Source organism: Aulonocara stuartgranti (assembly GCF_965226115.1).
Source record: "Aulonocara stuartgranti genome assembly, chromosome: 3".
NCBI lineage: Eukaryota > Metazoa > Chordata > Actinopteri > Cichliformes > Cichlidae > Aulonocara > Aulonocara stuartgranti.
The window spans coordinates 14,117,452-14,145,039 of NC_138941.1; the positions used below are offsets into that span (position 1 = coordinate 14,117,452).

General features: G+C 43.5%; 1 protein-coding gene across 1 annotated transcript; it reads left to right on the top strand.

Moving 5' to 3' along the window:
- Positions 1-615: 615 nt before the first annotated feature.
- Positions 616-26,626, top strand: mllt3 (MLLT3 super elongation complex subunit). The gene is made up of 13 exons (XM_082527210.1): positions 616-772; positions 1,336-1,516; positions 10,059-10,141; positions 11,667-11,810; positions 12,156-12,194; positions 13,699-13,809; positions 16,914-17,486; positions 20,286-20,355; positions 24,398-24,524; positions 25,315-25,411; positions 25,523-25,585; positions 25,742-25,813; positions 26,181-26,626. Exons 1-13 carry the CDS (start codon positions 761-763, stop codon positions 26,301-26,303), a joined length of 1,695 nt encoding a protein of 564 aa, XP_082383336.1. The 5' UTR covers positions 616-760; the 3' UTR covers positions 26,304-26,626.
- The last annotated feature ends 962 nt before the right edge of the window (positions 26,627-27,588 follow it).

Genomic DNA, 27,588 nt, shown 5'->3' on the forward strand with positions numbered 1-27,588 from the left:
TCAGTGCTGGGAACCACAGACACGCAGTAAGAGAACAGAGACGCCAGTGAAGGCACTCCTACATTCCTTACTAATACTGCACAGTGAAAACATGCAATTCAACTAAAATAGAGCTTCAATACCGGCAAGACTTGTCGAATGCACGGACAGCTTCAGGAAACACAAAAAGGACCTACAGTCATAAAATTAGAGAAGCATAGCTTAGTTTTAATCCTGGCAGAGTGCAGAAGTCTTTGGAGCTGCATTAACAGCTTAATGTTGGAAGTAAATGTCTGTGCAGCTGGATTGCTGGCAACGGTATAAAAAAAAGTAATTTACTAATTAAAATGATTCATTCTGGGTCATGCATATACAGGTTAAAATCATACACGCCAGGATTATAAACAGCTGTGTGTATATATGCTAACAACAAAGTCGAAAAGTAGTTAAGAAACCTGAATCTTTTCAAATAAACACACGTGGAGATTGTCTGAAAGACAAAACAAAAGAAAGACAAATCTAAAGAAATATATATAAGGAGAATGTTAGGTATGTGGGGACCTGGAGTGCATCTTTCCCGCAAGTGTTTTACTTTGAAAAGCCCCAAGCGGATACTGTCCACGTCATTACAGACGCTTTACAGCCGGCGAACCTTTCAAAGTCTTGGGTCTGAGTTGAGTCCCTAAGAAACCATGTCGGCCGTCATAGGCAAACTGCACTCACCTCTCATTTAATATAAAACGAAGTCTCCATGAAATAACACGAAGGCTCGGCCTCAGCTATGGCCAGCTCGGTAAGTAGCTGCTCACGGTGCTTTGCTGTTCCCGGCTCGGGTTTAAACACTATACGCGTGGACATTTATGGCACACCGGAGGGGTCCGTGGGTTTTTCTGCAACAAGGGTTTTCGGGCTGTACTGCTACTTAGCGCGCCGCTACCACATGAAATAATAGAGATGTTAAATTCCCCTCAGAGACAGACAGAGGAAAATCTTTCGGGAGAAACCCCCAAAACGTTTCGGCTAATGCGCCGATAGAGTGTTGGAGAGCGGCTGTAGTCAGTGAGAGGAGTCGCTGGGCCGGTAACGCAGACATGCCAACTTTGTTGAGAAGTTTGCTCTTTATTCTTACGATGTTACGGTTTAACAGTTGTGTAACGTTAGCTCAGGAAACAAAGCGCAGGACACACGAAGGTTGACGTGTGAGCAGCTCAGCTCGTCGTGTGTAAGCGTGTACCTGTTGCTTCAGCTGAGAGGAACAGCAGCAGACTGCAGTGTTTCAGGAACAAACACCTGCATGAAACATGGACCCGTGACCCGTCTTTAGTAACGCTAACCCTGCGTCTTTGTGCTTTGCAGGGTGCTGTGCAGGTGAAACTGGAACTTGGTCATCGTGCCCAGGTCAGAAAGAAACCCACGGTGGAAGGGTTCACCCACGACTGGATGGTGTTTGTGCGAGGACCAGAGCACAGCAACATCCAGCACTTTGTGGAGAAAGTGGTTTTTCATCTGCACGAAAGCTTCCCGAAACCAAAGCGAGGTGAGGAGAGCTGCCCTGGTGCTTTGTGTGGAGGGGTGGAGGTTAAGGGCTTCACATCTGTAATTGATCAAACACACACACACACACACACACACACACACACACACACACACACACACACACACATATATGTATATATGTGTGTGTGTGTGTGTGTGTGTATATGTGTATACTTTTAATGTGTGTTGTATCTTCATGTGCGTGCATTTATTTCACACCTGTAGTGCAGCGTTGGCAGAGTCAGGTTCTCACTTAAAGTCCTTTCTGTCTTGTTGTCTGTGTAATGTTACGTCCTGGTGTCGTTTCACTTTTCATGTTTTGACACAAATAATCACATAAATAACAACAGACAACACAAATTAGTGAGTGAAGAGGTGCAGGCTGGTGCTTCGGCTTATTATAATACAGTAATAACAATGATGACAATAATCATATAATCAGGTGAAGTCTGTGTCTACATGCATCTTTTTTATTTATAGCAGCAGTAGTAATTAGTATAACATTAGTAGTAGCTGTAATAGACACAATAATATTACTACATACAAAACTTTATTTAAGTATAAATAGTTTAGTGTGTCATACATTCATTTATGAATTTCCAAACGTTTCCCAGACCAGTACAAACCAGTGTAAACAACTAACCTTGGAGAAGCCCACAGTTAACCTTCAGACTGTCCACCCAGTGTTCATCACATAGCTCCACAGACAGTAAGGATGATCAGTAATGTTGAACTTATTTAGCTCATACAGCCCACCTTTATCCTGGGCCAGATCAGTGAAACTCCCCTTTGTGTCAGTGCAAAGAAGTTAGACTCCGAGGTATCTTAAAATAAGGAAAACAGGACGTCTCAACTTTTCTACATGATAAAGAAAGAAATCTGTCAGCGTGACTCTTTGGAATTAAATTCTAAGAAAATGTCTCAGATAAATTAGTAAAGTTCTGGTAGCTCACTTACTGACCTATAAATCTAAAACTGGACATTTTTAATTTACACAGTTATCAGATTTAACTGTTTCTCTGTTGTTTTATTATGTTAGTGTAGTATCAGTGCCCTTTATCTATCGGAAAAAGCTGTAAAATGTAGAGAAAAATGCCAAGTTTACGCCTTCACAGTGTTTACAGCTGTCCAGTGGGTCAGACTGAAGTCTTTGCTAGACCGATCCTGGTCCCCGGGCCTTATGTTTGACACCCCTGATCTAAAACAATACTGGTGGCCACACAGATACTACTACTACTACTACTACTACTACTACTACTACTACTACTACTAATAATAATGATGATCATAATAATAATAATGAAATTATTAGAAAAATTGGTCTGTAATCAAACCAAAACTGTATGATATAATCTTATATAATATAAGTATATAAGTATAAGTAATATATAGTCTTCTAAATGTATTTAACTTTGTTATCTTATCCTGTACTCATCCTAAATACATAACACGTACTTTGTCTAAATTTTTTAATCATTATTTTTATTTTAGGAAACAAATGAGAGACTTTATTCAGACTAAAGTTGGGCGATATGTAAAAATTTTCCAACCGACAATCATCAGTCCAATAATCGGCGATGGGCGATAAATTCGTGCGTCCACAGACTTTTTGATTGCAGAGCAATGTAATCAGTGTAGTACGAGCAAAGTACTCAAACTCGACTAACTTGCATGAGCATGCACGTGTCCACCATCCGGCTGAGTATGCTCAGCCTATCGGCGATAGTCGAAATATTCATCCAGTCGCCCGACCCCAATTCAAACTCATTTTAATTATGTTCTTCTTCTACAATAATTCAGTCATGTAGATGGTAAAGCGTTGTTTGTTTGCGCCCATTGTTCATTAGTAGATCCTGAAATATATTTTACCGCAATAATCTGTAATGAAATTATGTAAAATAAATAAAACCTTTAAGCTTCAATAGTTATTTTGTTAAAGCTAACATATAACTGGGAAAATTTGTTGAAAAATGAACAAGTTAATGTTTTGAAGGTACAACTTCTTCACCACGTGTTGTTGCAGGAGGGGGTCAGAATCGACCCTGTGGTGTCAGTACTGAGTTTGAAATTGTAGTATCCTGACAACCTGTTCAGCAGTGGCAGACATCATCTGCTTGGAGTGACACACAGTTGAGTTTTTAGAGGAGTACAAGTACAAGATTAACTGTTAATGAAACACGGCACCCAGCTGACACAGCCCTACACACTAGAGCCACTGTGGAAAAGAAGGCTTAGTGTGGTAATATGGAAATCCACCACTGACGGGTGAGGTGATGGTGCTGGTCATCTCTTCATCAATGCACCTGTTGGTGAGTGGCATAGATCAGGGAGCATGTGAAGGTTTTCTCTTTAATAGCAGGAAACATGAGCAAGCATAAGGGTTTAAGATTGTGTTACTGCATCTCTAAACCTTCAGCTCCTATGGGATGTTCCCAGGCTGCACTGGTCAGTATCTATCAAAAGTGATCTAATGAAGGTAGGGTTAGTGTTAGTAAACCAGTGGGGTGCAAAGACTGACCTGTGTGTGCCAGTCCAACAGGTGACTTACTGAAGCTCACACTGGTGAAAACGTTGATGCTGGTTCTGATAGAAACGTGTCAGAACACACAGCGTGTCGCAGTTTGTTGCACATGGAGCTGCACAGCAGTAAGGATGTCCACGCTGACCCCCGTCTACTGCCAAAAGGGTCACCAGTGGACACCTGAGCATCAGGACAGGATGATGGAGAAGTGGGAGAAGGTGCCTTCTTTGAGTAGCACAAACTGGAACAACTGGGACAAGTCTAAGGTGTTGAGTTGGGCTTCAGATTCCACAGATATCAGTTCAGTCGAGCATCTGTGGGGCATGTTGGACAAACAAGTCCAGTCCAAGGAGGCCTTGCCTCACAGCTTACATGACTTCCAGGATCTGCTGCTCCAGTTTAATCTGCCCCCCGATGGCTCACTGACTGGCCTATAATTCATTTTTGACATTTTCATTTAAACTGTTCTCAAACTGAACTTTATACCTGAGTATTTCCTAGTTTTACACTAGTTGGTTAGTCTAATGTTTTCCTTGTTTAATCAACTAAGAGATCAGTCACCAGCACATGTTGTTGCACCTGGACGTTGTGTGCTTCGCACAAAGATCTGAGCTCAGCTGTTTTTCTTGACATGGTTCCTTTCCAGTTTAACTGAAACAGCCACACAGGCTCCACCTACACACTGAAATAAAACGGAGACATTTAAAGACGTCACGAGCAGATATTAAAATTACAAACTGAAGTGAGGACTAACAGTTTGCTTTAATGGCAGCAGGTCGTGTGCTGATTTATACGATAACCTTTGCAGCAGTATTTACTACAGATGGTTATAAACTGTAGCCTTGGAAACCAGAGGGTTTGGAGGTGGGGGGGACTAAATGGACGTGGACGTCCTTTTAACATGTCTCCATTTCACTTGGCTTGTCAAATGAAATATAAGCTTTGTATGTCCACCTGGACATATCTGGGGTCTGTCGGGACGCCAAAAAATGTAGAAGGTGCTGAACATCAGTCCTGTAGCTCTGCTGCTGTTTACAGTTGTCAGCTGGTCTTTATTGGCTTGTGTAGCAATACCAAACCAAACTAGGTCCACTGATAAGATCTCAGATCCTAAGTGCTCTCAATATAGTCTTCTTCATATGTCAGCACATCAGTGTTTTCTTATCAATCCAAACATCGAAGGGAGTCAGAGCGAGAACGCCAAAAGATGGCGCATGTCTAACTTCTTCTCACTCTCCAAACGATTGGGTGTGTAGCTCGGAGAAGCTCCCCGAGTCGGCGAGTAAAGCCGCCGTTGCGCTTCATCATTGCTGCTGTTTAGTTAGCAGGCCAGCATGGAGGTGTTTCCATGGTGACAGCCAAATGGCAAAGCTGTCTGAACAAATGGAGGTAAAGACGTTGTTAGGAAGCAGCGAAGGCGGTGCTGTTTTTGGCAGCAGAGGCTCGTGCTGCTTAAGCACCTCATTTGGATTCTGTAGTGCCGTTTAATCTACAGATGGAGGGAATCTCTTCAGAGGTGTTTGATATTTCAGAGAATTGTCACTTTTATGGAAAGTTGGAAGATAAAAAAAATGGTTCATCTCCCTGAAAACTGCGTGAAACGTGTAGTTTGTAACGTGGAGGAAAAATAAATAAGCTCTGAGAAACTGAAGGGCTTCGGGATTTTGCCGGTATTGTTCCTTGATTCCTCAAAAATGCTTTCCACTCATGAAGGTGAAACACAAAGAAAGCTCCAGGCTGGCTGCTGTTGTTTACAAGAAAGCATGGGGTTAGGAGGAGGTGCCGATAAACAAGGCGGCCACCTCCAAGGAACAGGAACTGGGCTGTAAATGCCAACTCTTCCTCGGTTCAATCAATGAAAGGAAGTTTGAGGAAGTGGTTTATTGAAGCTTGATTTATTTGGGGTGTCTGTTGAAAGCTCTTTCACTCCTCTCAGTTGGCCTTACCATAAAACATTTGTCTTTCTTTACAGTCCCTCCCCACAACAAAGCTCCGAGGCCTGAGTCAGGACTCGCTCTGAGACTCGTGGCCTGCTGGTGGAGTTTTATTAGGGCCTGAAACCTGTGAAAGCCTATGCATTCATTTATTATTACTTGTTAACCTTTTTGACATGAATATATCCATAAGTCTGAATAATAAGTCATTGTTGTAGCCATACTCTCCATACTGGGACGTTATATCCAGTACATGATAGCTAGTAAGCAGATGTAGTGCAGCATGTCTTACCTCGTGAGGTAACAGGAGGCCAATAGTTTCAGGAAGTACTGGTGCACACCTGAAGCCCACCTCTGATGGTGGTGTAGTTTGGTTTCCACGTGCGTAGATTGTCTGTTGGATCTTTACCCTAAAATATGAAGCACATTAAATCGACTGCGCGTTGGTGCTGTACAAATAAACCACTCTTCTTCTTCGTCTTCTTCGTCTTCTTCTTCTTCTTGTGGCTGCTTCGTTTGAGGGTGCAGCAGATCACCCACCTCAATCACACCCTGCATATCCTTTATTCCCCCCCATGGAAAACATTAATATCGAGGAGCAGCACCGACTGGAGCTGATGTGACCAACCTGCTGTCTCTTTCTGCTGTTCACTTTTTCTCGATGGTTCTCGTAATGTTAGATTCGTTCTAACACTGGTTTGGCAGCTTTTATTGGACGTAAAGAATCATAATGTGCTCCATTATTACTTCCTTCTTCATCGGACTCATCAGTTACACGTCTGAGGAGCTACTTTCGTTATCATTATTATGATATGCAGATGTTGTCATAAATCAGATCTGAGTGTTCTCTGCTGTGATTTCAGTTTACGACTCTGAAGGTTCATCCAAACTTCGTAAACGGTCCTTCTCAGGCATGTTCGAGTTGTCCTACATCGTCTGCATCATGTTTGCTCTTCATCAAACATGTTGATGATGTTGACGCTAATAAAATCAGATCAAATAATAGGAAATTGATCAACCTTTTGCAAGAATTAAAGTTTGCCACCCCGGAGCTCACTGAGCATCCAACACTTCTGTGGTGGTTTTATAGGTGAGGTGTGGAAGTTTCACCCTGCTGTGTGTGCTGTTAGTCTCAGACCTTTGATCAGGAGTTTCTTTCAGTGCGTTTCTGTGGAGGTGTGTGTATCTTAACAGGCTGACATATGTGATATAGTGTGTATGCAGCCTGCTTCTGTATGTGACCTGCATTAGCATGTGTGCTAGCGGGGTGGGAGAGGTACGACGAGCAGCGAGGAGGATGCTAACCTTTAACTTGCTGAGGCTCTCCACCCGTACGGCCTAACTGACCTCCAACACAAACTTTAGCGTGTGCGTTCATCCCTGCTCTGCTCTTGCTGCTCAGGAGCTTAATGTTGACCTCATTTTGTCGAAGGGTCTTGCTGTTACCTGATTAGTGTGATGTAGAGTCAGGAGAGGTCGTGTAGGGTGGGGGAGTGCAGGGTTGTTGTTGGGTGCTCTGCTCAGTCAACCACAGACACTCTTCATCACCTGCGGTGAATATCATGATGAATTAGTGTTGTCTGTGCATAAATAAGCACTAATCAGATTCACCATGACATAAGAAGAATGCTTTTGCTCAGCTTTTTGTAGCGTTCATCCGAGAACAGGAGCAACTGTTGCCTGCTGGACCATAGCTTCATGCTGATGTGCAGCTTTGGTCGGCCCTTGCTCTTTGAGATTGGCTTAGTCAGTACTTTGGAACAGTTTTAATAGCACTGTCTCTAGTAGAGCAACAGTGATTGAACGTCAAAGTGCCTCTTTACAGGGATGTATGAATGTAAGGGTCCTACATTAGCACCAATATAAACCCACAAACAGATGAGACGCAGGCGTTTTCAGACAAAGGAAAATGTGACAAAGCGATTACTTAGATCCAGGTTTGGCTGCTTGATCTTTTCTTTCCAAACTATCACATGTGTGTCTTTCTTGATAATTCCTTCCACCTTGACAAGATTTCCAGTTCCAGATGGACTGAAGCATACCCACAGCCTAATACTCCCACGCCCTCGTTTCACTGTGGGGACGTGTTTTTGGGGTCTACATCAGTCCCTGCGTTCTCCAAACATAAGCAATGTCTCTATTAGGGCTGTCAAAAAATAGGCACTCAGATGTTAATCACTGACTCCAATGGTACATATTTGCAAGAACATCAATACAAACAGTGCTGTTTTCACATGGCACTGCTGCAGTAAGTCAGGCATGCAGCTAACAGCTGTCTTTAACACCGAACAGTCCTTTCAGAGGCATCTCCAGAGATCAGTGAAGCTTGCATTTCACTAGTATTAAAGTATTAAGAAATTATCATAAATATTAACCTGGCAGGAGCACATGTCAGCATTGCTGTTTAACTATTAGCAATTACCAGGATGTAAAGAGCTGCCTGAAAGGTCAGTTTGGAAATCCAGGCAGTGAGCGGTGTGAGCGTTCACAGTAAGCACTCTGTTTTCTGTCTTCTTCATTTCAACACAGCTAATACCACACTTTGTCCAGATGTGATACATCAAGAATGAGGGGATGTAGGGTTGGGAAGTTCATGCCATAGGTGCTCTTCTAAAGAGCTCAGCGTCAAGGTCGGGGATCAAGGATTTGTAAAGTCTTGTGAATGTGATAACTCAAGGAGGAGGTCACCTAAGATTTTCAACTTGATACCAGAGGTGTATCTGCTGAAAATCTCAGATGAGTTTGAATCCCGCTGACCTCGTGGTTGGAGGACAACATCTCTGAAAATCAGCTCTGATTTTTAAATTCGTGTCTTTGGCTGAGGGGGAGCGCTGCAGGCCACCAGGATTGATTTTATTTAAATCAACTTTATATTTGAAAGAATTAGTTGAAAGGTAACAACTTGACATTTTCAAGATAGAACTTGTTCACCATTACTTCTGTTGGTGTAGGATGCAGTTATACTCTTCACCATGCTATTTTTCTGGGTATTGGTATTAAAACTGAAACTGTAGTATTGTTACAAGCCTAGTGTCTATGACACATCTGTCCTAAAATAAGGATCCTGGTTCATTTTGAGGGTAACAAAGGCTGTGACATTTAATTTTGTCAAACAGCTGCAGATTTAAAAGTGTGGAAGGAAAAAAAATCCTGAAAAGCATGAAGCTAACGTTTCACAACAACCATTATGTGCTCCATCAGGTCATGGCTGCTTTTTCAACCTAAACCACTGAAACCTGAGCACATGTAGGATTTTCAAACTGAGCACATAGCTGTGTATACAAGGACACTGAGAGGTGCCACTGCTGTCATAGTATGAATACATGGACAGATGTAGTTCTAGACTACTGGATTAGATCCGTGACCAGTAAGTAAAATAGTTTGTAACTTATTAACAACAATAATTTGAAAAGATGTGATTTTCAGGAACGAAGATGTTGGAGGCAGCAGAGGGACGATGTGAGAAAGATGTCGTCCTTCTCTACTCTCATCCATCCGTACAGCATTTCTACACATTCACACGCATCACCATCGTAGCTGCATGCTGTGATGTGTCAAACGGACAATATTTGAGAATTAAGCAAAGCTTCCTTTGTTCAATAAGCACACGTAACTTAATTAGTACATTTCCTGCATTGGTACAGTTTGTGACTCAGGAGGGATCCGCTGTGATCCGTGTGCTCCTCTACGAGCATGCGTGGACGTCTTGGCCTTGTCGTGTGTGTTTAAGGCTTTGGCTCTAATGGACGCCCGCTCTCTGTATCGATGCATCAGAGTAGGCTGCAGAAATTGAGTTAATGAGGTCTCATGAGAACACAGCTGCAGGATTAGTGTGTTTAATGACACAATAAATGAAGCAACAGTCTTAATACAGTCCTGTCACCTGGTTCAGGTGTGGAGGGGATGTGATTTATGTAATGGTTGGGTTTTTTGTGTTTGTCAGAGCGGCCGTCTCCCAGCAACCCAACCAGATGGCTGCAGCACACTCAGCGCTGCTCTGCATTTCATGTAACTGCATGAATTTAAAGCAAGCTTTGTGAACTGTCAGCCTCCTGGTGCTGAAGTCTAACAGCAGTTTTCTCTTTCAGTGTGCAAGGATCCACCGTACAAAGTGGAGGAATCTGGATACGCAGGCTTCATCTTGCCCATCGAAGTTTATTTCAGAAACAAGGTACATTTAACAAGCAGCACTCAGCTGCCAGGGTTTGTGTCTGTGGGTAATGCACTATTGTTGTAAGACCCTGAACCTCTAAACCATGAAGGGGTTTTTGTGTATGCTCTGAACATGTGTCGGGTTTGCACCAGGTCGTTCCTGAACTGCAGCTTTGGAGAGGCTGATTGTCAAATGTGTCCATTCAGAGCTGTTTTCATTTTTCTATCAAGAGTCACGTCTTTTCAAGCTGTTGCAACATTTTATGTATTATGTGGAAGCTTCTGCAGCGACGTTACTGAAGGAGTGTACGCGTGATTCAGTTGTGCTCTCTTGAAAGTGTTTTTGCTGGAAAAGAGAAAAAACTGGCCTACCATACTCAGAGGTGTGTGTGCAGCTCTAACAAAGCAGCAGGTCACACACACAGCTGGGCCTAAAGGCGATGCCACCTTTGCCATGTGAGGGTAAAGGCTGGATGAACTGGTTCTCTCTTTGGGTGACGACACCTGGTAACGTAGGTCATGAATGCAGAGATTTAAATTAAACGACCCCACACAGATACTGGGTCAGAGCCATGAACTGGCACATCCAGTGGAGAGAAAGGTGCATTTTGTAGTGCTGGAAGAGCTCCATTATTGGTTATTGGTGCAAAATTCAGAAGCAGCATTTGTTCCAGAGTTTTAGCTTGTTACTGGTTCCACTGGTTCCACTGGCTCTATTTTCTTTGGCGTTTTCTAGCAGAGAGCCTTTCGAACACATCTAACAGATGCTGACTCCTGAGCAAAGGTCGTCTCAACCCAAACTGTCATCATTTCATCAAATGGTGATTCAAACTAAAAAAGCCAGTAAAAATAATGAAACTAAGTCCAAAAGCAAAAAATCAAAGTTGATCTTAACCCAGCAAAAACATGGATGTTCATTTGAAAGCTGCCTTAAATTTCTCAACTTATTTTTTTTAATTAGTCGTTTACAATCAGGACTTGAGTTTGCTGCGTTACTGTGGTACTTACTTAGTGCCTCGTGTATCATATTTAACAAATACAGTTCTTGTACATAATCAGTGTGATTTATTTATTTTCCCCTGAAGAAAGTAAATAAATTGCACAACACATTTTTGCCAGATGTAGCAAATTCAATCAAAATGAAGGGTTTATATGAAATTTAAATTTTAATTAATTAATTAAAAAAAAAAATTCTGTCTGTTATTTCATGGTTCAGGCTTCAGAGGGTGTTTGGGATCTGAATAAGGTAGTCCGGTCACAGCAGATGGCCCCGCCCCTCCTGTTAAAAGGGAGTTTTTCCTTCCCACTGTCGCCAAAGTGCTGCTCATAAGGGGTCATGTGATTGTTGGGCTTTTCTCTGTATCTACTGTCCAATATAAAGCACCTTCAGGCGACTTTTGTTGTGATTTGATGCTGTGTAAATAAAATTGAATTGAATCTAATTAAATGATGCAGTCAAAAACAGAGCATGATGTGGGTAACGTGCTGCATGACGGGTTTTTATTGTTTGTCCCTTTCGTGGTTTTCCTTCCACTTCTCCGTAGGAAGAACCGAAGAAAGTTCGCTTTGATTATGACTTGTTCCTCCACCTGGAAGGTCACCCGCCCGTCAATCACCTCCGCTGTGAGAAGCTCACCTTCAACAATCCAACAGAGGAGTTTCGTAGGAAGTTACTGAAAGCTGGAGGGGTAGGCACGAGGGCGTGACAGACCAGGTCCATCCTGGGCTGTCGCTTTATATCATGGATGTAGTATGTGTGGAGTATATGTGTATAGTCTTTACAGCAATGACATAAGTTTACGTTCCTCAGTAAATGTGAGGGTTTTAAAACTGCACTTCAGTATTGATTCACTTTATTTGACATGTCTGGAGCCTCTGATTGGCCCCACAGTGGGCTGAAGTGCTACAGTCAGTCTGGACAGTCAATGGCTGAACTAGTTTACCCTGCATATGTGAGATATGAATAGTAATGAATAGTTTGTATTTTTCTGTTTACCAAGATTGTCACCCTGTTCTTCTGTTGTCCTTCACAGCAACGAAATCCTCACAAAAGAAGTTCAGAAGACTCAAAGGTAAGATTTCTAACAGGCTTGTAGCTCATGACTCCTCCTCCCTGTTACTGTTACCACCTCAGCAATGACACAATGTAGCAGCTATTGTTGCTGCAGATGTTGAACTTTGTTGTAGCACTTTAATGTAAGGGATTTCAGTCAAAACCAGTTGTTTCAAATGTGTCCCGTTACTAAATTGTGCACTTGAACGACTGTCAGATCCACATAAGACGCCTGCAGTCATGGAAACACGGCGTTCACGGGGCAGTGTATGTACGGCCCTACTGCTCCACACCAGCAGAGGTTTTGGTTGTTTTCTTGTCTGGAGCGTTTACATCTACGTTAACATAGTGCGACTGTCTTCCTGGAGTTTGCCAAAAATAACAGAGCAGCACAGTTGAGCTTTACAAAGTCACAAACCTGTGGTTGTGTATGGACAGGACCAAAGTGGACATGTTTGCTATAATGTGCAGTACGAAAATCAAACGCTGTTGCTAAACATAAAGCATGTGTTTCTTTTTAAAGCTGTGCCAGAAATCGTGGAACAACGGTTTATGTTGTTAAAATGTTGATAAAGTGTTTATAATGAGTTCAATAAACACATCTTTAACTTGCCATCCTTTGCTAAGCTTTTCAATTCCCTCACTGGGACTTTCATGTGCACTGACTTCATTTTAATCCAGTTTATTTACCTCCTCAACATGTCCTGAAGTTCTCCAGAGGCCTGGTAATGAGCTAGTCATGTGATTCAGGTGTGTTGACCCAGGTTGCGCTCTGTAACCTGCAGGACACCGGCCCCGCCCCTGCACTGCGATCTAAGATGACAGCAGGTCCACTTCATGATTAGCCGTAATTAGCTAAATGTTTAGGCTAGGCAGGAATCGGGTTCTGTTCTTGAGTAAGATTTCAGACCACGTGAGGCGTTTCATGAAGAGGGGTATGTGGTAGCACATGATGACCTATATAAGCATTCGATCAAACGTTTGGGGATTGGAGTTGCAGTTGGAGCGGTGCTCACTTGTTGTGCTTCAGGTGAACCTCGAGTGCAGCCAGTATAGTCTATGGTCATATGGTTTTGTGTGTGTTTGGTAACTGTGTGGCATTTATGTGTTACTCTAAATCTTCATGATATCCATCTTCACTTGTACAAGTGAAGAATCCTTTGTTGTTCTTTCTTTGATTGTTGTTGTTGTTTTTGATGCAGTTTTTTTTTATTTTTTTTTTTATGGGAATGGGTTTGAGCCAAGTCAGTTACATGTACATGTGAGGCACTGATGTCACTGGGATGAAATCGATGTAATATAGAACAAATATGTACAAAAGTGCTCACACAAGCTGCTTGACAGTAAAGCTGAACATTCTTTACTGATGTCCTTTTTTCTGGTACTTGACTCTACAAACACAGTGATATTACTCAGTAAATGACTGATTTATTATCAGCTGTCCTGGTAGAGACTGAACACTCTACATTTACTGAAAGCAAAGAACTCTCTGCTCATTTAAGCTGCTGATTTTCCTTTGGCAGGTGATGATAATGCAGGAGGGCTCAACCTCCCTGTTTGGCTCCCACCTCAAGCTGGCAACACTTCCCAACAGCTCTGACACAAAGAAAAGCAAAGGCTTTACTGCGTCCAAGGTCAGTGTCTCTGCTCTTTACCTTGTTAGCTTATAGCACTGCTGCTACAAAGGTCGCTCGTTTTGCAGCAAAGACCAGCTGCTGCAAAAAAGTTGTAGCACAAGCATGAAATATGTTTTTTAAACCTCAGGGTGATTCCTGCTTGTACTGCACTAAACGCTTTGGCCTGTCGGGGCCTGGAGCCTCTCCCAGGGTGCACCGGTGTTTGGTACTAATTTATTTATTTTGTTTTAGATGAATCACTAAAACTACAATATTGTTAGTTGATATACTTAATTAAAAAAGTAAAAAAAATCAATCAATAAATAATAATATGGTGGTAAAGTTTATATATGCTAAAAGCTTGTTGCTAGGCAAAATGATTATGTCATAATGTGTATAATTGAGCTGTGGTGAACAGAACTGAGATGGTGTTGTATGTGGATAAGAGTTTTCTCTGTATCTGTTATTATAGGATATACTGTACAATGTAAAGCTTGTTGTGATTTGGCTGTATGAATAAAATTGAATTGAACCGAGGTGCTTCGGCCTATTCTTAGCAGGAATGTGCCTGACTCATCAGAGCTGCTGTCATTAAACGTATCAGAAGGACTAGTTGTTTAATGTTAACGCTTTAATTGGTGCCCAATGGGAGAAAATTGTGTCTCCCATACGCAGTCGTCTGCCAGCAAATGGCAAAGCAGCCATCGCTTATAAAACTAGGCCTGTTATTGTTACTCACTGCTGAAGTGCAAAGAATGAGATCGCAGATGCAAGACGTGAGCTTTCTCCGAAGGTGGGCTTTTGCTTTGTGATAGGGTGACGAGTTCAAGAGGGACTCGGACTGCAGTCGATGTCCTTCTACATCGAAAGGAGAGCGATCGTGGCTCAAGAGTTGGGAGTTCGCCTTGTACTCGGAAGGTTGCTGGTTTGAGCCCCGGCTCGGACAGTCTCCATCATTGTGTCCTTGGGCAAGACACTTCACCCGTTGCCTACTGGTGGTGGTCAGAGGGCCCGGTGGCGCCAGTGTCCGGCAGCCTCGCCTCTGTCAGTGCGCCCCAGGGTGGCTGTGGCTACAATGTAGCTGCCATCACCAGTGTGTGAATGTGTGTGTGAATGGGTGGATGACTGGATATGTAAAGCGCTTTGGGGTCCTTAGGGACTAGTAAAGCGCTATATAAATACAGGCCATTTACCATTTGAGTCAGCTGTCGCCGGGGTGAGGTGTTCAGGGCGTGGCCTTCTGGGAGGCGGTCCCAGGAGAGGTTGCTTCTCGGCTGGCTTGGGAATGTCTCTGTGTTTCCTTGGATAAACTGCAGAAGGCGGTTGTTGTGAGGGAGCTGTAGGCTTCTTCACTATATTTTCATTTATACTGTTTCTAGCACGTCCTTGGGTTTCATGTGAGGCGCTCTGCAAACCAAAGTCATTATTGATATATTTATTTTAATGCAACGACCCGTCAGAGGAAATGGATGATCATTTATGGTTTCTATGAATTGCATCAATGTGCATCATTAATAATGCACAGCACAATGTGCCACAGTGTATTCGTTTTGTCATATTTAATAGTGCATGAACATCTTTAGTAGAAAGTTATCTTAACATCATATTTAACCTTTAGATGAGAGACTGGACCCTACAGTCTTCCACAGGTGGGTCACAAATGTTCAAATCAGTGTTTTTATGCCACCTGTGTTATTTTGGTTACTAGTAACCAATGTTGTGCTTTAATGTTTGAAATATTTTCTTTTTAACGTTTTAAACATTTTTTTAAACACTTTGAAAATTGGAAAAAGGGAAAATAATTCCTCAGCAGCAAAGATGTCATCGTCCGTTGTGTGTATATGCATGAGTACATCAGTGTATGTGGTAAGTTTAAAATTTAAATGGCATGATATCAAAATCATGTTTTTATAGCTGGAACATGAAACCAGAACAACTGCTGTTAAAACCAACCTCAGCAGGTTAGTTTGGAGCCTCTGATGCAGCTGAGGGTTACCATCAGGTTACCTGTTTCTGTTCTGGGTTTAGTCTGGTGTTGGAGGATAACGTGTTCATCATGCACGATGTGAGACGCCACACAGCTGAGCAGCATTTACAGTGTTTGTCCATTATACAGCCCTCAAACTGAACCCACAGTGTGTTGCAGTGTTTCTTAGTTTCACAGCAGCCGTTTGGCTTTCCTCGTTTAGTCGGCTTAGAAATGAGTGGCCAGGAACATCCCTCATTTTTCTGAGATTGTTTGGATCCACTTTATAATATCTGACGTACATCAGAATGTCAGGGGCCGAAGATTTACCCGTGTGGATGTTTGTGGACAAAGAAACAGATATTTAGTGTTTTACAGTAATACAGCATCAGTGTTTCGCTGTACAGTTGATCATTGCAGTGTTTGTCAGCCAATATTGGGACACTGCGTGAAATGTAAATAAAAACAGAATGCACTGATTTAGAACTCATATTTACTCAGAAAAACTTGGTTTAAACTAAGAAAATGTAGAAAGATATTAGCAACACATTAGCAAACAGAATCAGCTGATCTGTTCCACACTTTGTGTTTTTGTTTCGCCCAATCAGCTTTGGTTTCAACATCAGCGTGAGGGACAGGATTAGAGCCAATCACCTGTTCAGATTATGATCCCACAGACTGGGACGAAACCACACCTGAGCAGTGTGACTGCTTCCTTCATAAAGGAGGCATCTTGAAGCTGTACTATCAATAAAGGTTTTTGTACAAGTTTCAGTTAGTGTGTTCAGCACTTTTCCCTGCATTGTTTTTCATTACTATGCATAACTTAATATGTGCACGTGTATGATGTCCTTGCATGTGTGGACTGAGTGGGTTTCATGTCCACGGCACCTTTAAAAACATCTTTGCTTGTAAAATCGGTGGCGTGTTCGATACTGTATCAGCTGACAGCGGTATGGTCTCATTAGCGCCCTGACAGCGCGAGGAGCTTCCCTTTGCCTTGTGCCTGAACACTCTGAGCTTTACGTGTTTTTCCCGTGTAGCTTCAGTCTTTCTTTCTCTTCTGTTATTGTTTTGCTTGATGTCACTTTTCATCTCCAGCTACTTAAATATCCGACGCTACTATCTGATCTCCTGTGTTTGTTTCAATCTGCAGGATGGCTCTACAGGAAACACTTTCCTCATCATGGCCACAACCACCAGCTCTGACAACAGCAGCATCTCCAAACTCCACAAGCCATTTAAGGACCATATAGACAAGACCCCAAAAGATTTAAAAGACCCCAAAAGTGCCTTCAGGGACTCGGGCTGGGAACCCGGAAAAGCCCCCAAAGAATCTTCCAGGAAACCCAAAGAGAACCAGCCACTTAGAGAGATCAATCCTAAGATGGGCTTCAAGCAGCCCAAGTCTTTGTCTAAGGAGCGTAGGACTGAGGGGATAACTCATGTGTCGAGGTTAAACAAGCGCTTGTCCGGCCTCGAAGGTGACGATCACGGGACCAAAAGACGCAAAAAGGGGTTTGTGAATTCCTCGGAAATGCAGATTTCAGAGTTGGACGGTCCGTGTTTGGATAAGAAACTACTGAGAGACCGATCGCAGCTGCACAGCAGTAAGCTACGAGCAGAAAGCGAGGACGCAGACCTCAGGAGCGTGTCCACGCTGCCGCCATTCCAGGACCTGGTTGATGCTAATGACTCTGATATGGAGGACCAGTCTGCCAGATCGGATGTGAGTAAACGTGACGCTTTACTGTCGTTACAGCTGGGAATGAGCTCATCTACTGGTAACTTCCACCAGTAAACCTGGTGGAAGTTCTGGTGCGTTCGTCTGCACATTGATTGGTTTGGGAGCAAACAGCTGATGATGATGTCGAGTATCTAACAGAGTGTCTGCGTCTTCTTCAAACCCGTGAGCCAAATTAGGAAAATGCTGCAGCTTCATGAACAGGCTGACATTTGACCTTGTTGCCATGCCCACGCTGGTTTGCAGAGAGCCTCCCCATAAAGAAGTTTTAAAGCCAAATCACAGACGAGAAAGATTTATGGTTTTACGGCACCTGAGGAGAAACGAGGGCCGTAAATAGCACAGCTCCTCTTTAATTCTTTTAGCTTTGAAAGAATCAAATGGCTGCGTGTTTGTGCTTCACAGCATTTCTTTCTGCAGCAGTTTTTATTTCTGTTGTCAGTGATTGTATGAAGTGCAGCTCTTTCATGCATCGTTCTCTGCCGCGTGGTTAGTCAAAGGAGTTCTCACAGAGTGGCACCGAAACCTGTGTTTTTGTCATGGAAGTAGCTTTGGGGTGGGGGCTGCTGCAGCTACTGGTTGTAAAAAGCATGTGGGCTGACAAATTCCAGGCATTTGATTGTGCCCAGGCTAGCAACCCTGGTGGGCCTGAGGCGACACAGCCCAGCACTCCCATTGCTTCATCTTTGATCTCAGAGTTTGGGAGCGAGTGCTCGGATAAAAACGGCAGAGAAGGAAACACGGACGAGGTGATGACATGAAGGAAGGGAAACTGGGTGTGGCCTCCGACCAGCACACGTCTGTTTAAAACCAATCAGTTTTATTTCCATGGCGCCGCATCGTCGAGGCGCTTTGTGCTGGATGGTCAGGACCCCACAGAGATGCTGGTGTCTCAGGATGCTGACGATGTCACACTGGTGACGTTCTGGTGACAGATAAATTTAGTAAAAGAAAGTTTATCATCTATTTGATTTAAGTGTCCACTCATCATCATCACACAGCACGAAGAACATTTAATTATGTAAGAGTGTCTTAAACTTCAAACATGATAAAAATAATATCTTTATTTTGAATGACAGTATTCATGTTATCCTGAGTCTGTTTTTCTACATTCAGCTGTTTTAATCACATCCCAGATTTGTTTGCTCTTCATGAGATGTCGTCTGCTGCTGTGGACAATCCTCTCACTCTTATTTTCAAACTGAAATGAGTGCCAGCCATCTGTTGTCATTAGCTTTGCAGGTTAGCGGGATTCATTATTGTAGGCTGAACAGATCACAGATGGGATATTGATCTGTGACAGTGGACGCGTGGAGGAGCGAGCGAGTTGCTCGCTGTGCAGAGCAGCGGGGGAACCGTAGCTGAACCCATTGTTGGGAACTAATCAGAGGAAATCCAGAGCAGATGAATCGGATGGTTCGAGCGTGAGGAGCAGAGCTGAGGCAGAGCGCTGCGAGCTGTGGATGTGAGAGCGGCTGCAGGCATCAACTTTTCCCACTTTGTTCCCCGTGGTTTCTAAACTAGACCGTCAGACAGTTTCCTGGATGTGCTGTCGGTTTATTGTCTCTTGATGTGATTGGGTTTGCTTACTTGGAGTAAAGGAGAACAAAAGCCGTAAACAGGAGTGCCGGTCAAATTTATGACACTTTGAAGAAGCCTGTAAACCAGCAGAGCAGCTGTGCGCTCTTTCTCTCACGTTTCTCCTCACCATGTTTTGCACTGTGAAGGTTTCCTTATGTATCTGTGCATGTACATTGAAACACGTTTAAACGTGCACTGTCATTGTTTAAGTCCACATCTCAGTCAATCTGAAAGAGTCAAACATCCTCACTCTGGGCTGTGTGAGCCTCTGCTGCCTGTGGGCAGATGCTGCTTCAAGAAAGGGTTTAAAAGAACGATTTTCATTTTTGGCTTTTATGAATCCAAACTGCAGACGTGTCAAACACAAACATGGACATGAAGGGAAGGACTGTATGGAAATGTTAGCACACACTGTTTCATGTGAACTGTGTGTGCTGTTATAAAAGGTACTGCTTCAACCTTGAACATTTACACAGAAATCTAATTTTCTCTTGATGCTTTGCCGACCCAACGGACGATGGATGGCACTATGAAACCAGGCTCCTGTTGGAGCTCTTCTTTCTCCAACTAATGTCAGGACAGATAGTTCTGACATTAGCTGGAAAAAGACATCCAGTGCTCTCTGCAGCCTCGTTTGTTTTATGTTTGTATTTGTTGAAAATAAATACAAACCTTGATAAATAAACATATTTTTAATAAAGAGAGTCCCCCTCACTGTAACTCTTAATTCCTGTCCCTTGGAGGTGGTTTGAAAGCCGAACGTGTTCAAAGTGGGAACACTGGTGAGTCCAGGTTGGTCCACTCCTGCTGGGTTTGGTCTTCTTTCAGCACATACATAATAATAACAGTAAATGGTAAATGGCCTGTATTTATATAGCGCTTTTCTAGTCCCTAAGGACCCCAAAGCACTTTACACATCCAGTCATCCACCCATTCACACACTGGTGATGGCAGCTACATTGTAGCCACAGCCACCCTGGGGGGCACTGACAGAGGCGATGGTGTTGGACACTGGTGCCACCGGGCCCTCTGACCACCACCAGTAGGCAACGGCCCAAGGACACAACGACCGAGACTGTCGGAGCCGGGGCTCGAATAGTATTCATTTGCTTCTGTGTTTGCAGAACCGCCACATTCAGTCAAACAGCAGTTTGAGTCATATTTTTATCATTAATCGCTGCCTGTTTCTCTTCTTCCTCCCAGTCTGAGCAGCCCAGTCCAGCGGGTTCCAGCTCCAGTTCAAGCTTTGCTCCCACACCCCACAAACGACAAGGTAACCGACTTGGACCGTGCACACAAGTTACAAAGTTTAGTTTGTGCTGTTTGTTAGTGACACTAACATCATACGTGACACTTCGTGCAGTCAAAGCGATGTAACCAATAAACTGCAGCGCTTTGATTTGTTTGTTTTCGTGATTAGATTTATATCACGAGTGCCACGTGAAATTAAACATAATCCTGAGCAAATGATTTAAACTGTACAGGCACATGTGTTCAGTGCCATTCAGCAAACCAGCAAACAGCCGCCTCGCACACATGCGTGTGCTCAGCAGCACCGTAGAAGAATTGAATTCACTTTTTAATGACTTTTCTTTTCAACAAATCAACAACAGCACACGACAAAGGGGGGTGGGTGGTGGGGTGTTGAGATGTAATCAGATAAATCTGGAATATTAACTGTGATAACAACAATTATCCTAATAGATCTTCAGCTGCTTGTTGGGAGAATCTGGGAGAGGAAAACTAATGTGAGCACAAAGTGTCTGAATGTTTTCCCATCGTCACTTTCCACGATGCACAGAGGACAGGGCTGGGGTGATGTCAGGATGTGACGAGACTATAGTGAGTCCAACTGTTATGTTACACAGGTGGAAGTATTCAGTCTGGCAGTGTGAAGCTTAAACAGTGTTTTTAACATCACTTTAGGTCCAGCTGACATAAACTTATCACACTCACTGGTAGAAATCAAAGAAAGCAAAATGATGCGTCCAACAGTCTGTTGTCATGCAAGCGTAACACCAAGTACACAGTGGTAGCCTAACACTTATTGTGTGCCCTGTAGAGACTGTGGTATGGTTGTCATAAGGTTGCTACACTGTTTGGATTAAACGCTCCTTAGCAGCAGGATCGATATTGAACAGTGTTGTTTCACTGCCTCCAGCTGACACGCAGCACCCCTGCACACAGGCAGACACACAACCTCTTTCCTCACTACGACACATGTAGCTGACATTCACAACAATGCACAGCACTCAGCAAAACTCCAATGTAAAGAAAACTGAAGTGTTACACAGTTACCATAATCGTTAACCTGCTTGGTGGGAATTTAACATGCTCACGATTTGAGATAATTAGCTGTTATCATTAAAGTGGACATGAAACTCTACATGTATGAAGGCTAATTTACACCACTGAGCCCTGCTCTCAAAGGTAACGCTGTCTGTGCAGCTCGATTTAAGAAGTAAGTGCTTAAAGTTTAAGTTTATATAACACGTTTACCGACATCAGCATGTGATGTCACTGGGTTGGTTAGTTTATGTTAGCTTACTAGTAACAGTAACACTTTAAAATAGTCGGTGCTAGTGCCTATGGCTGATTACAAAACAGTAACAATACTGTGGCTCTATGTTAATTACACATGGAGGCGTTTGCCTGAAAAATGTTATGCTCATGTTAACCTCCTAGGACCGGGCGTCCACATATGTGGACATCACATTTTGGGTTATTTAGACCAAAATACTAAATTTTGCTCTACAAGGGCCTGATATCCACTTACGAGGACATTATACTGCTGCTGTTCTATAAAATTTTATCAGATGTGGCTGATATTTTTCTTAAAAACAAAAATAAGGTAAAAAACCAAATCTGGTAATTCTTTGTTTTTACATTCATCGGGCCCCAATGTGACCAAATATCAAAGAGAAAGTCTGGAACTGAAGTTAAGAAGTACCCACTGAAGGAAGGATGAATGGCTGGATCATGAAAACCTGACATATCTCTGCATGTTGTGTTTTTCCTCTCGGCTGTAAAAAGGCTGATTGTCATCACCCCGCTGGTCGGATGGTTGGGGTGGAGAGCCAGGTTTGTGCATGCAGTACCTCAAGAACGAGGCTACGTAGGATTTAAGCTAACGACGTCGACGAGTTTGAATCTCGGTGACCTCGACCTCGAGGTCTCTGGCAGTGGACCCGGTCATGTGAGAAATGTTGTGCCTGGCTCTTCCACTTTAGGGATTACAGCTCCTAACGCGTTCATTCCTACTGGGACCACTTCGTTCTTGACCTTCTACGTTGGCTCCAGTTTTCCTCCAGTTTTTCTCATGCTCCCCTTCCTGACATGCTCTCTGCTGGGACTGCCACATCTATCACAACTGCAGCCTTCTGCTCCTTGTCCAGCACCACTGTGTGTGGTTGATTAGCCAGCAGCTGCTGCCAGGTGTTCTTGGAGGGCTGTTTGCCTCTTTAGCCAGTAGGTGTCCAGTACTATCCAGCTCTTCATTGTGGAGTCATTGTTGGATGTCTGTGTTTGTTATGTTGGCTTTTTCTGGGAGGTTCTTTGGTCTGCTGTTGGGTCCTCCAGCCACCTGATGTTGGTGTTGTGTGATGCTACTTTCTCACAGTACTGCTCAGTCTCAGGACCTGGTCATGGCGCCATCTCTGTCTTCCCTGGCTAACAGTAGTCTTGCATTCTTCCAGCCTGTGCGCCATCGCCCCACATAACCTGCACTGTGGCTCCTCCGTCATTGACTTGTAGACTAAGCGGAGCAATATTAAGATGTGGAAAGGCTCCAAAGTTAAAGCCAATTAATCGTCTGCTTTGACAGGTCCCACTATGTCCAGATTCCTTGTAAACCCAGTTCCGTGCTTTCCTCCTCTAGCTGCCGGACCTCGGCTCGGACCATGCCTCTCCTCAGCCAGGGCTCAGCTATTGCCCATTGTTGGAAGTGGGTGGACCCGAGTCCCTAACGCCCCATGCAGGACTTGCCAATGAGTCTTGGTACTATACCATGCTGGTATAGCCAGACCTTGAATTCGCCTGGTATGCCTGAACCTGCATCTTATGTAGCCACTCTACATCGTGCTCCTGCAGTGGACGAACTCTCATTTCCAGCCCGCTGGCACAGACTTTCCCGGGAAGGCTGAGGAGAGTGATCCCTCCTACATATTCTAATATGAACCATAAGCTTTATTATTGTAAAGTGGAAGCATTAACTAGCTGTGTATATCATATTGTCTGCAATCATTCTTACGTGATACAAAACTGTCGTACTGAGATATCATTGCTATAGCAACACCAGGTGGTTATGATCCCTAGTGCATGCAATTAAGAGACAAGCCTGGGCATGTCTGGGAGTGAGAGCCACATGTGTCAGTCTGCAGTGGAGCAACTTCAGGAACCTCCAACAATCACAGTGCTCTGCAACATATGCAAGAACCTGTTTCAGCCCTTCAGGTGAAAAAACTGTGCGCTACAGTCAGGCTGTGTGTGACCCAAATGTAAACAAATGACTCCACCAAGTGTGGCTGAAGGACGTCATGTGACAGGAAGAGCAAACAGTGGATGAAAGTTACTGATACAGTACATGGTGCAAGACCAAAGCAGCAGGTTAAAAAGCTCAACTCATGACCCAACATCCCAGGTAGAAGAGAGTCTTCAGTTTTATTGTGAAAATATTGTGCAGGTTCCTAAAGAGTCACAAGGTTAAGTTACTTTAGTTACTGTTTAACAAAAGTTTCCAGGCCAAACTACGACTAACACCAACCCTGTTTCTGTACTACATTTGACTTATTCTGTGTTGCAGTGCCGTGCCACTTTAATGCTGCTGCAAACGGCACTGTGTCATCAGTGACAGTAGCTCATTGGAAGCAATCATGGGATGCCCTTCATTTAATCAAACTTAGAAATGCTGCAGAAAATATCTTTTTGTGTAAATGATCAGAAACATTATTACCACAAATCTTCTTAAAGTATCACTTTGAGCCTGTAAACAAACGGGCACAGCCCTGGTTTATAAACTTTTACTTTGAGTCGGTTCAGAAAGTTGAAGACGTCGTAAGAGAGGCTGCTAAATCATTTTGAGATTGAAGAACATGAAAGAATCGTGTTGTTTTCCTGAGCAATGAGAACAATTGAAAACCAGAGCTGTAAGTCAGCTATGTAGAGTTCGAGATGTGTGCATGTTCCCTTTGAAAGTCAGATCACCAGTCCACATTTGCTGAGCTTTACAGTACCAACGTCACAATCTGCAGCTTTCTGCTTGTATTCCTGAGGTTTAAACTGCAATGACTGAGGCTTTATTGAACTGTTCCACTCAGTGCTTGGCCCGCTGCAGTCAGTGATGCAGGATCTGCACTCGGACGACGACGACGATTCAGAGGACGACAACGACGATGTGGATTCAGACAGGGATCGAGCAGCACACCTCACACACCACCAGCACAGGTTAGTAACCCGAGGGCAGCTTTTCGAATGGCTGAACCGCACACTAGTTTAGTTTCATAGAGCTGTGTGCAGACATTGGTAATGAATTCCTTCTAACCAGGATATTGCTATTATGAGGGCTACTTTGTATCTCACATGTTTGTGCAGTAGAGCCAGCCTTTAACAACAAACCTGTAAAATGATGAAGAGCCGCTATTTAAATCTTGGTTAAAATTGCTTGTGACAGTTTCTAAAGGTTCTTTCAACGTGCCTTTTACTAACTTTTCAAGTATTTCATGTAAGCTCTTTCCAACTGTCTCCACCATCCTGTTGGTGGAGGCGTGCCGTCAACCTTGGCCAAAAAGCATAACTTAACCAGATCGTCTCCAACAGTTGACCGGTTTTCTATCATCTATGCCAGGGGTGGGCAATTCCAGGCCTCGATGGCCGGTGTCCTGCAGGTTTTAGATGTGTCCTTGATCCAACACAGCTGATTCAAATGGATAAATGACCTCCTCATGATGTCTTGATGCTCTCCAGAGGCTGGTAATGAACTAATCATGTGATTCAGGTGTGTTGACCCAGGGTGAGATCTAAAACCTGCAGGACACCGGCCCTCGAGGCCTGGAGTTGGACACCCCTGATCTAGCAGGCCCCTCCCTGACACTGATTCTGCGAGAGTCATCTTCATGTTAAAGACCGTCCTTCGTCCCCACTCTCTCAGATGGGGGATTTTTCATTGTTAGCGGTTTTTAGCTAACAGCTGAGACAACAGTTTTAATGTCTTTATTCTTTGTGACTTCACACTTAGGATTAGTTTAAGTGATGGCAGCAGAAGTGACAGCTCCTCCCATTCCCCGCTGTCGTGCAGTGAGGCCCCGCCCTTATTAAAGTCTACTAATAACCAGGTAATCGTATCAGTAATATACTGGCTTATGTCTTAGAGCAGCATGATTGAAAGCCACAGTATCCAGGTGTGTGCGTGACCCTGGGTGACTCTTTGCTCTTCTGTCTGTCAGATAGTGGAAGTAAAAAGTCCCACCAAGCAGAGCAAGCAAGACAAAAGCATGGAGTGTGATAAGGTGAGAACGAGTGTCTTTGGTTTTTAGAAACAGTGCGTGTAATGTGGAGTAGACTAGTAAATATTCTGAAATATAGAAAGTGTTGTTATGTCTTGGGGTTTGTTACCATCAGCCGCTGCTACATCATGACAGCCGTGTTTGCTGTGTGCTTTTCAGGTTTACCTGGATGAGCTGGTGGAGCTGCATAAAAGACTAATGACACTAAGAGAAGGTCACATACTGCAACAGGTGAGCTGATGTCAGCAGTGTCCGATACGTCCATCAGACACAAACCCACTTCTACAAAGTTTGGGATCCGTGTCAGATGTAAAAACTGAATTCAGTGATTTTCAGATCTCAGATTTTATTCACACGGTTTAAATCGACCAGTTGAGGAAACACGTTAGCGCAGGTCGAAGCTCTCTTCTGATTGGCCAGCTGAGAGCGTGCTGTGCCTGCAGCAGATGACTGCATAAAGAAATCTGCTTGTTTAAAATAAATATTAGACCTTAGACGAAATAATAATGATGAAGTAGTAATGTATAACAATAGTTAATAGTTGCAGACTTTACTTTGACCCAGCCTGTGCCCACCACTCTCACTGTCTGTCTTGCAGATTGTAAACCTGATTGAAGAGACCGGACACTTCCACATTACAAACACTACGTTTGACTTTGACCTTTGCTCTTTGGACAGAAGTACAGTAAGGAAGCTGCAGAGCTATCTCGGGACGTCCTGAGGCACACAGCAGTTGGGTGCTGGATCCGAGCCTCTGACTCGTCCTGTATCAGTTCCAGCTGTAGTTGGCGTGTCTAAACCTCACAGTGGGTCCAGCCTGCTGCTTCGACTCCCCCGAACAAAGAGTTCACCCTGCTGCAGAAATCGGGGGTAGATGTACGAGATCAGGATGTCAGCAGGCAACAATCTGAAAGCTTGATATGAAGGGTTGGTGGGTGGGAGTGATTCTGCTGCCATGTATGTTGTTGTTTATCGTGACAAGTGCATGATCAACTTTGCCTTACAACATTGTACGTCTTATTTATTAAATTTAATTTGCAGGTGTGTGTGCGTGTGTGTTGGGTGGAAAAAAGTGAAACAGGACTTTGAAGAGCTCTAAGGCACAAGTCTGACCAGTAACACTACTCTGCTTCGGTCTCCGATCAGATAACCGATTCATTCATTTCCCTGGGATCAAACAGCGTCCGCACAGATGCATCTCTGTTGTTCTGTTTTGTTGTGTGCGACCTCACAGTTTGCAAAGACGTGTGAAATATGAAGAAGAATCCAGCAGGAGGTCTGGATACAAAGTGACACATCATGGCGAGCGTGCTGAGTTGAGAGCGCCGTCGTCTGAAAACTAAAAGTTGAGAAGTTTCTCCAGTTTGTTCTGGAGTTAAAGCTTTAAAAAAACTTTATTTGTAAGTGTGTCTTTATTAAAGCCACCTTTATGCAAACTCTGAACTTTGAATCCACTGGAGCTTTACAAAAATCTTTGGCCTTGTCTCCTTTAAAACAACTACTGCTGCAAGTGTCCTTCCTACAGAGGAGTGTAGGGAGCACATTAACATAAACATCCTTCTGAGAATAAAGTGGAAATGTGCAGATTAGTTATTGCAACTAAACCTGATCCTGAAGCATTTCACCAGCTCACAGTGCAGCCGTGGCACTTAAAACGACTGTCATCGCCACATTTCAGTGTTTTTCTCTAAATAGATTTTTGACTTTATTCTCAAAATGATCGACATTGTTTTTTAATCTTACTGTGGTCCTGTTACTCTGCTCTACAAAGTGAACTCATTTTACCAGCTTTAAATACCAGATGAACTCAGTTCGGCTGCTTTAAAAACCTGTTTAATGTTGTTTAAACAGCAGGGCATGAATGGCTGCTCGCCTGTGCTGAGCACTCATCTTTGGTACAGGAGAGCTGCCTCTCAGGAGGTCCTGCCCACTAAGCTTTTGCTTCTGATCGCCTGCCTAAGCACAGATCATGGGTTCAGTTGGTTTAGGATGTTTGTAGACAAAGA

Coding starts and splice junctions, on each gene's coding strand:
- mllt3 (XM_082527210.1), top strand. Junction 10,142..11,666: donor AAGTTTATTTCAGAAACAAG/GTACATTTAACA, acceptor ACTTCTCCGTAG/GAAGAACCGAAGAAAGTTCG. Junction 13,810..16,913: donor AAGGCTTTACTGCGTCCAAG/GTCAGTGTCTCT, acceptor TTCAATCTGCAG/GATGGCTCTACAGGAAACAC.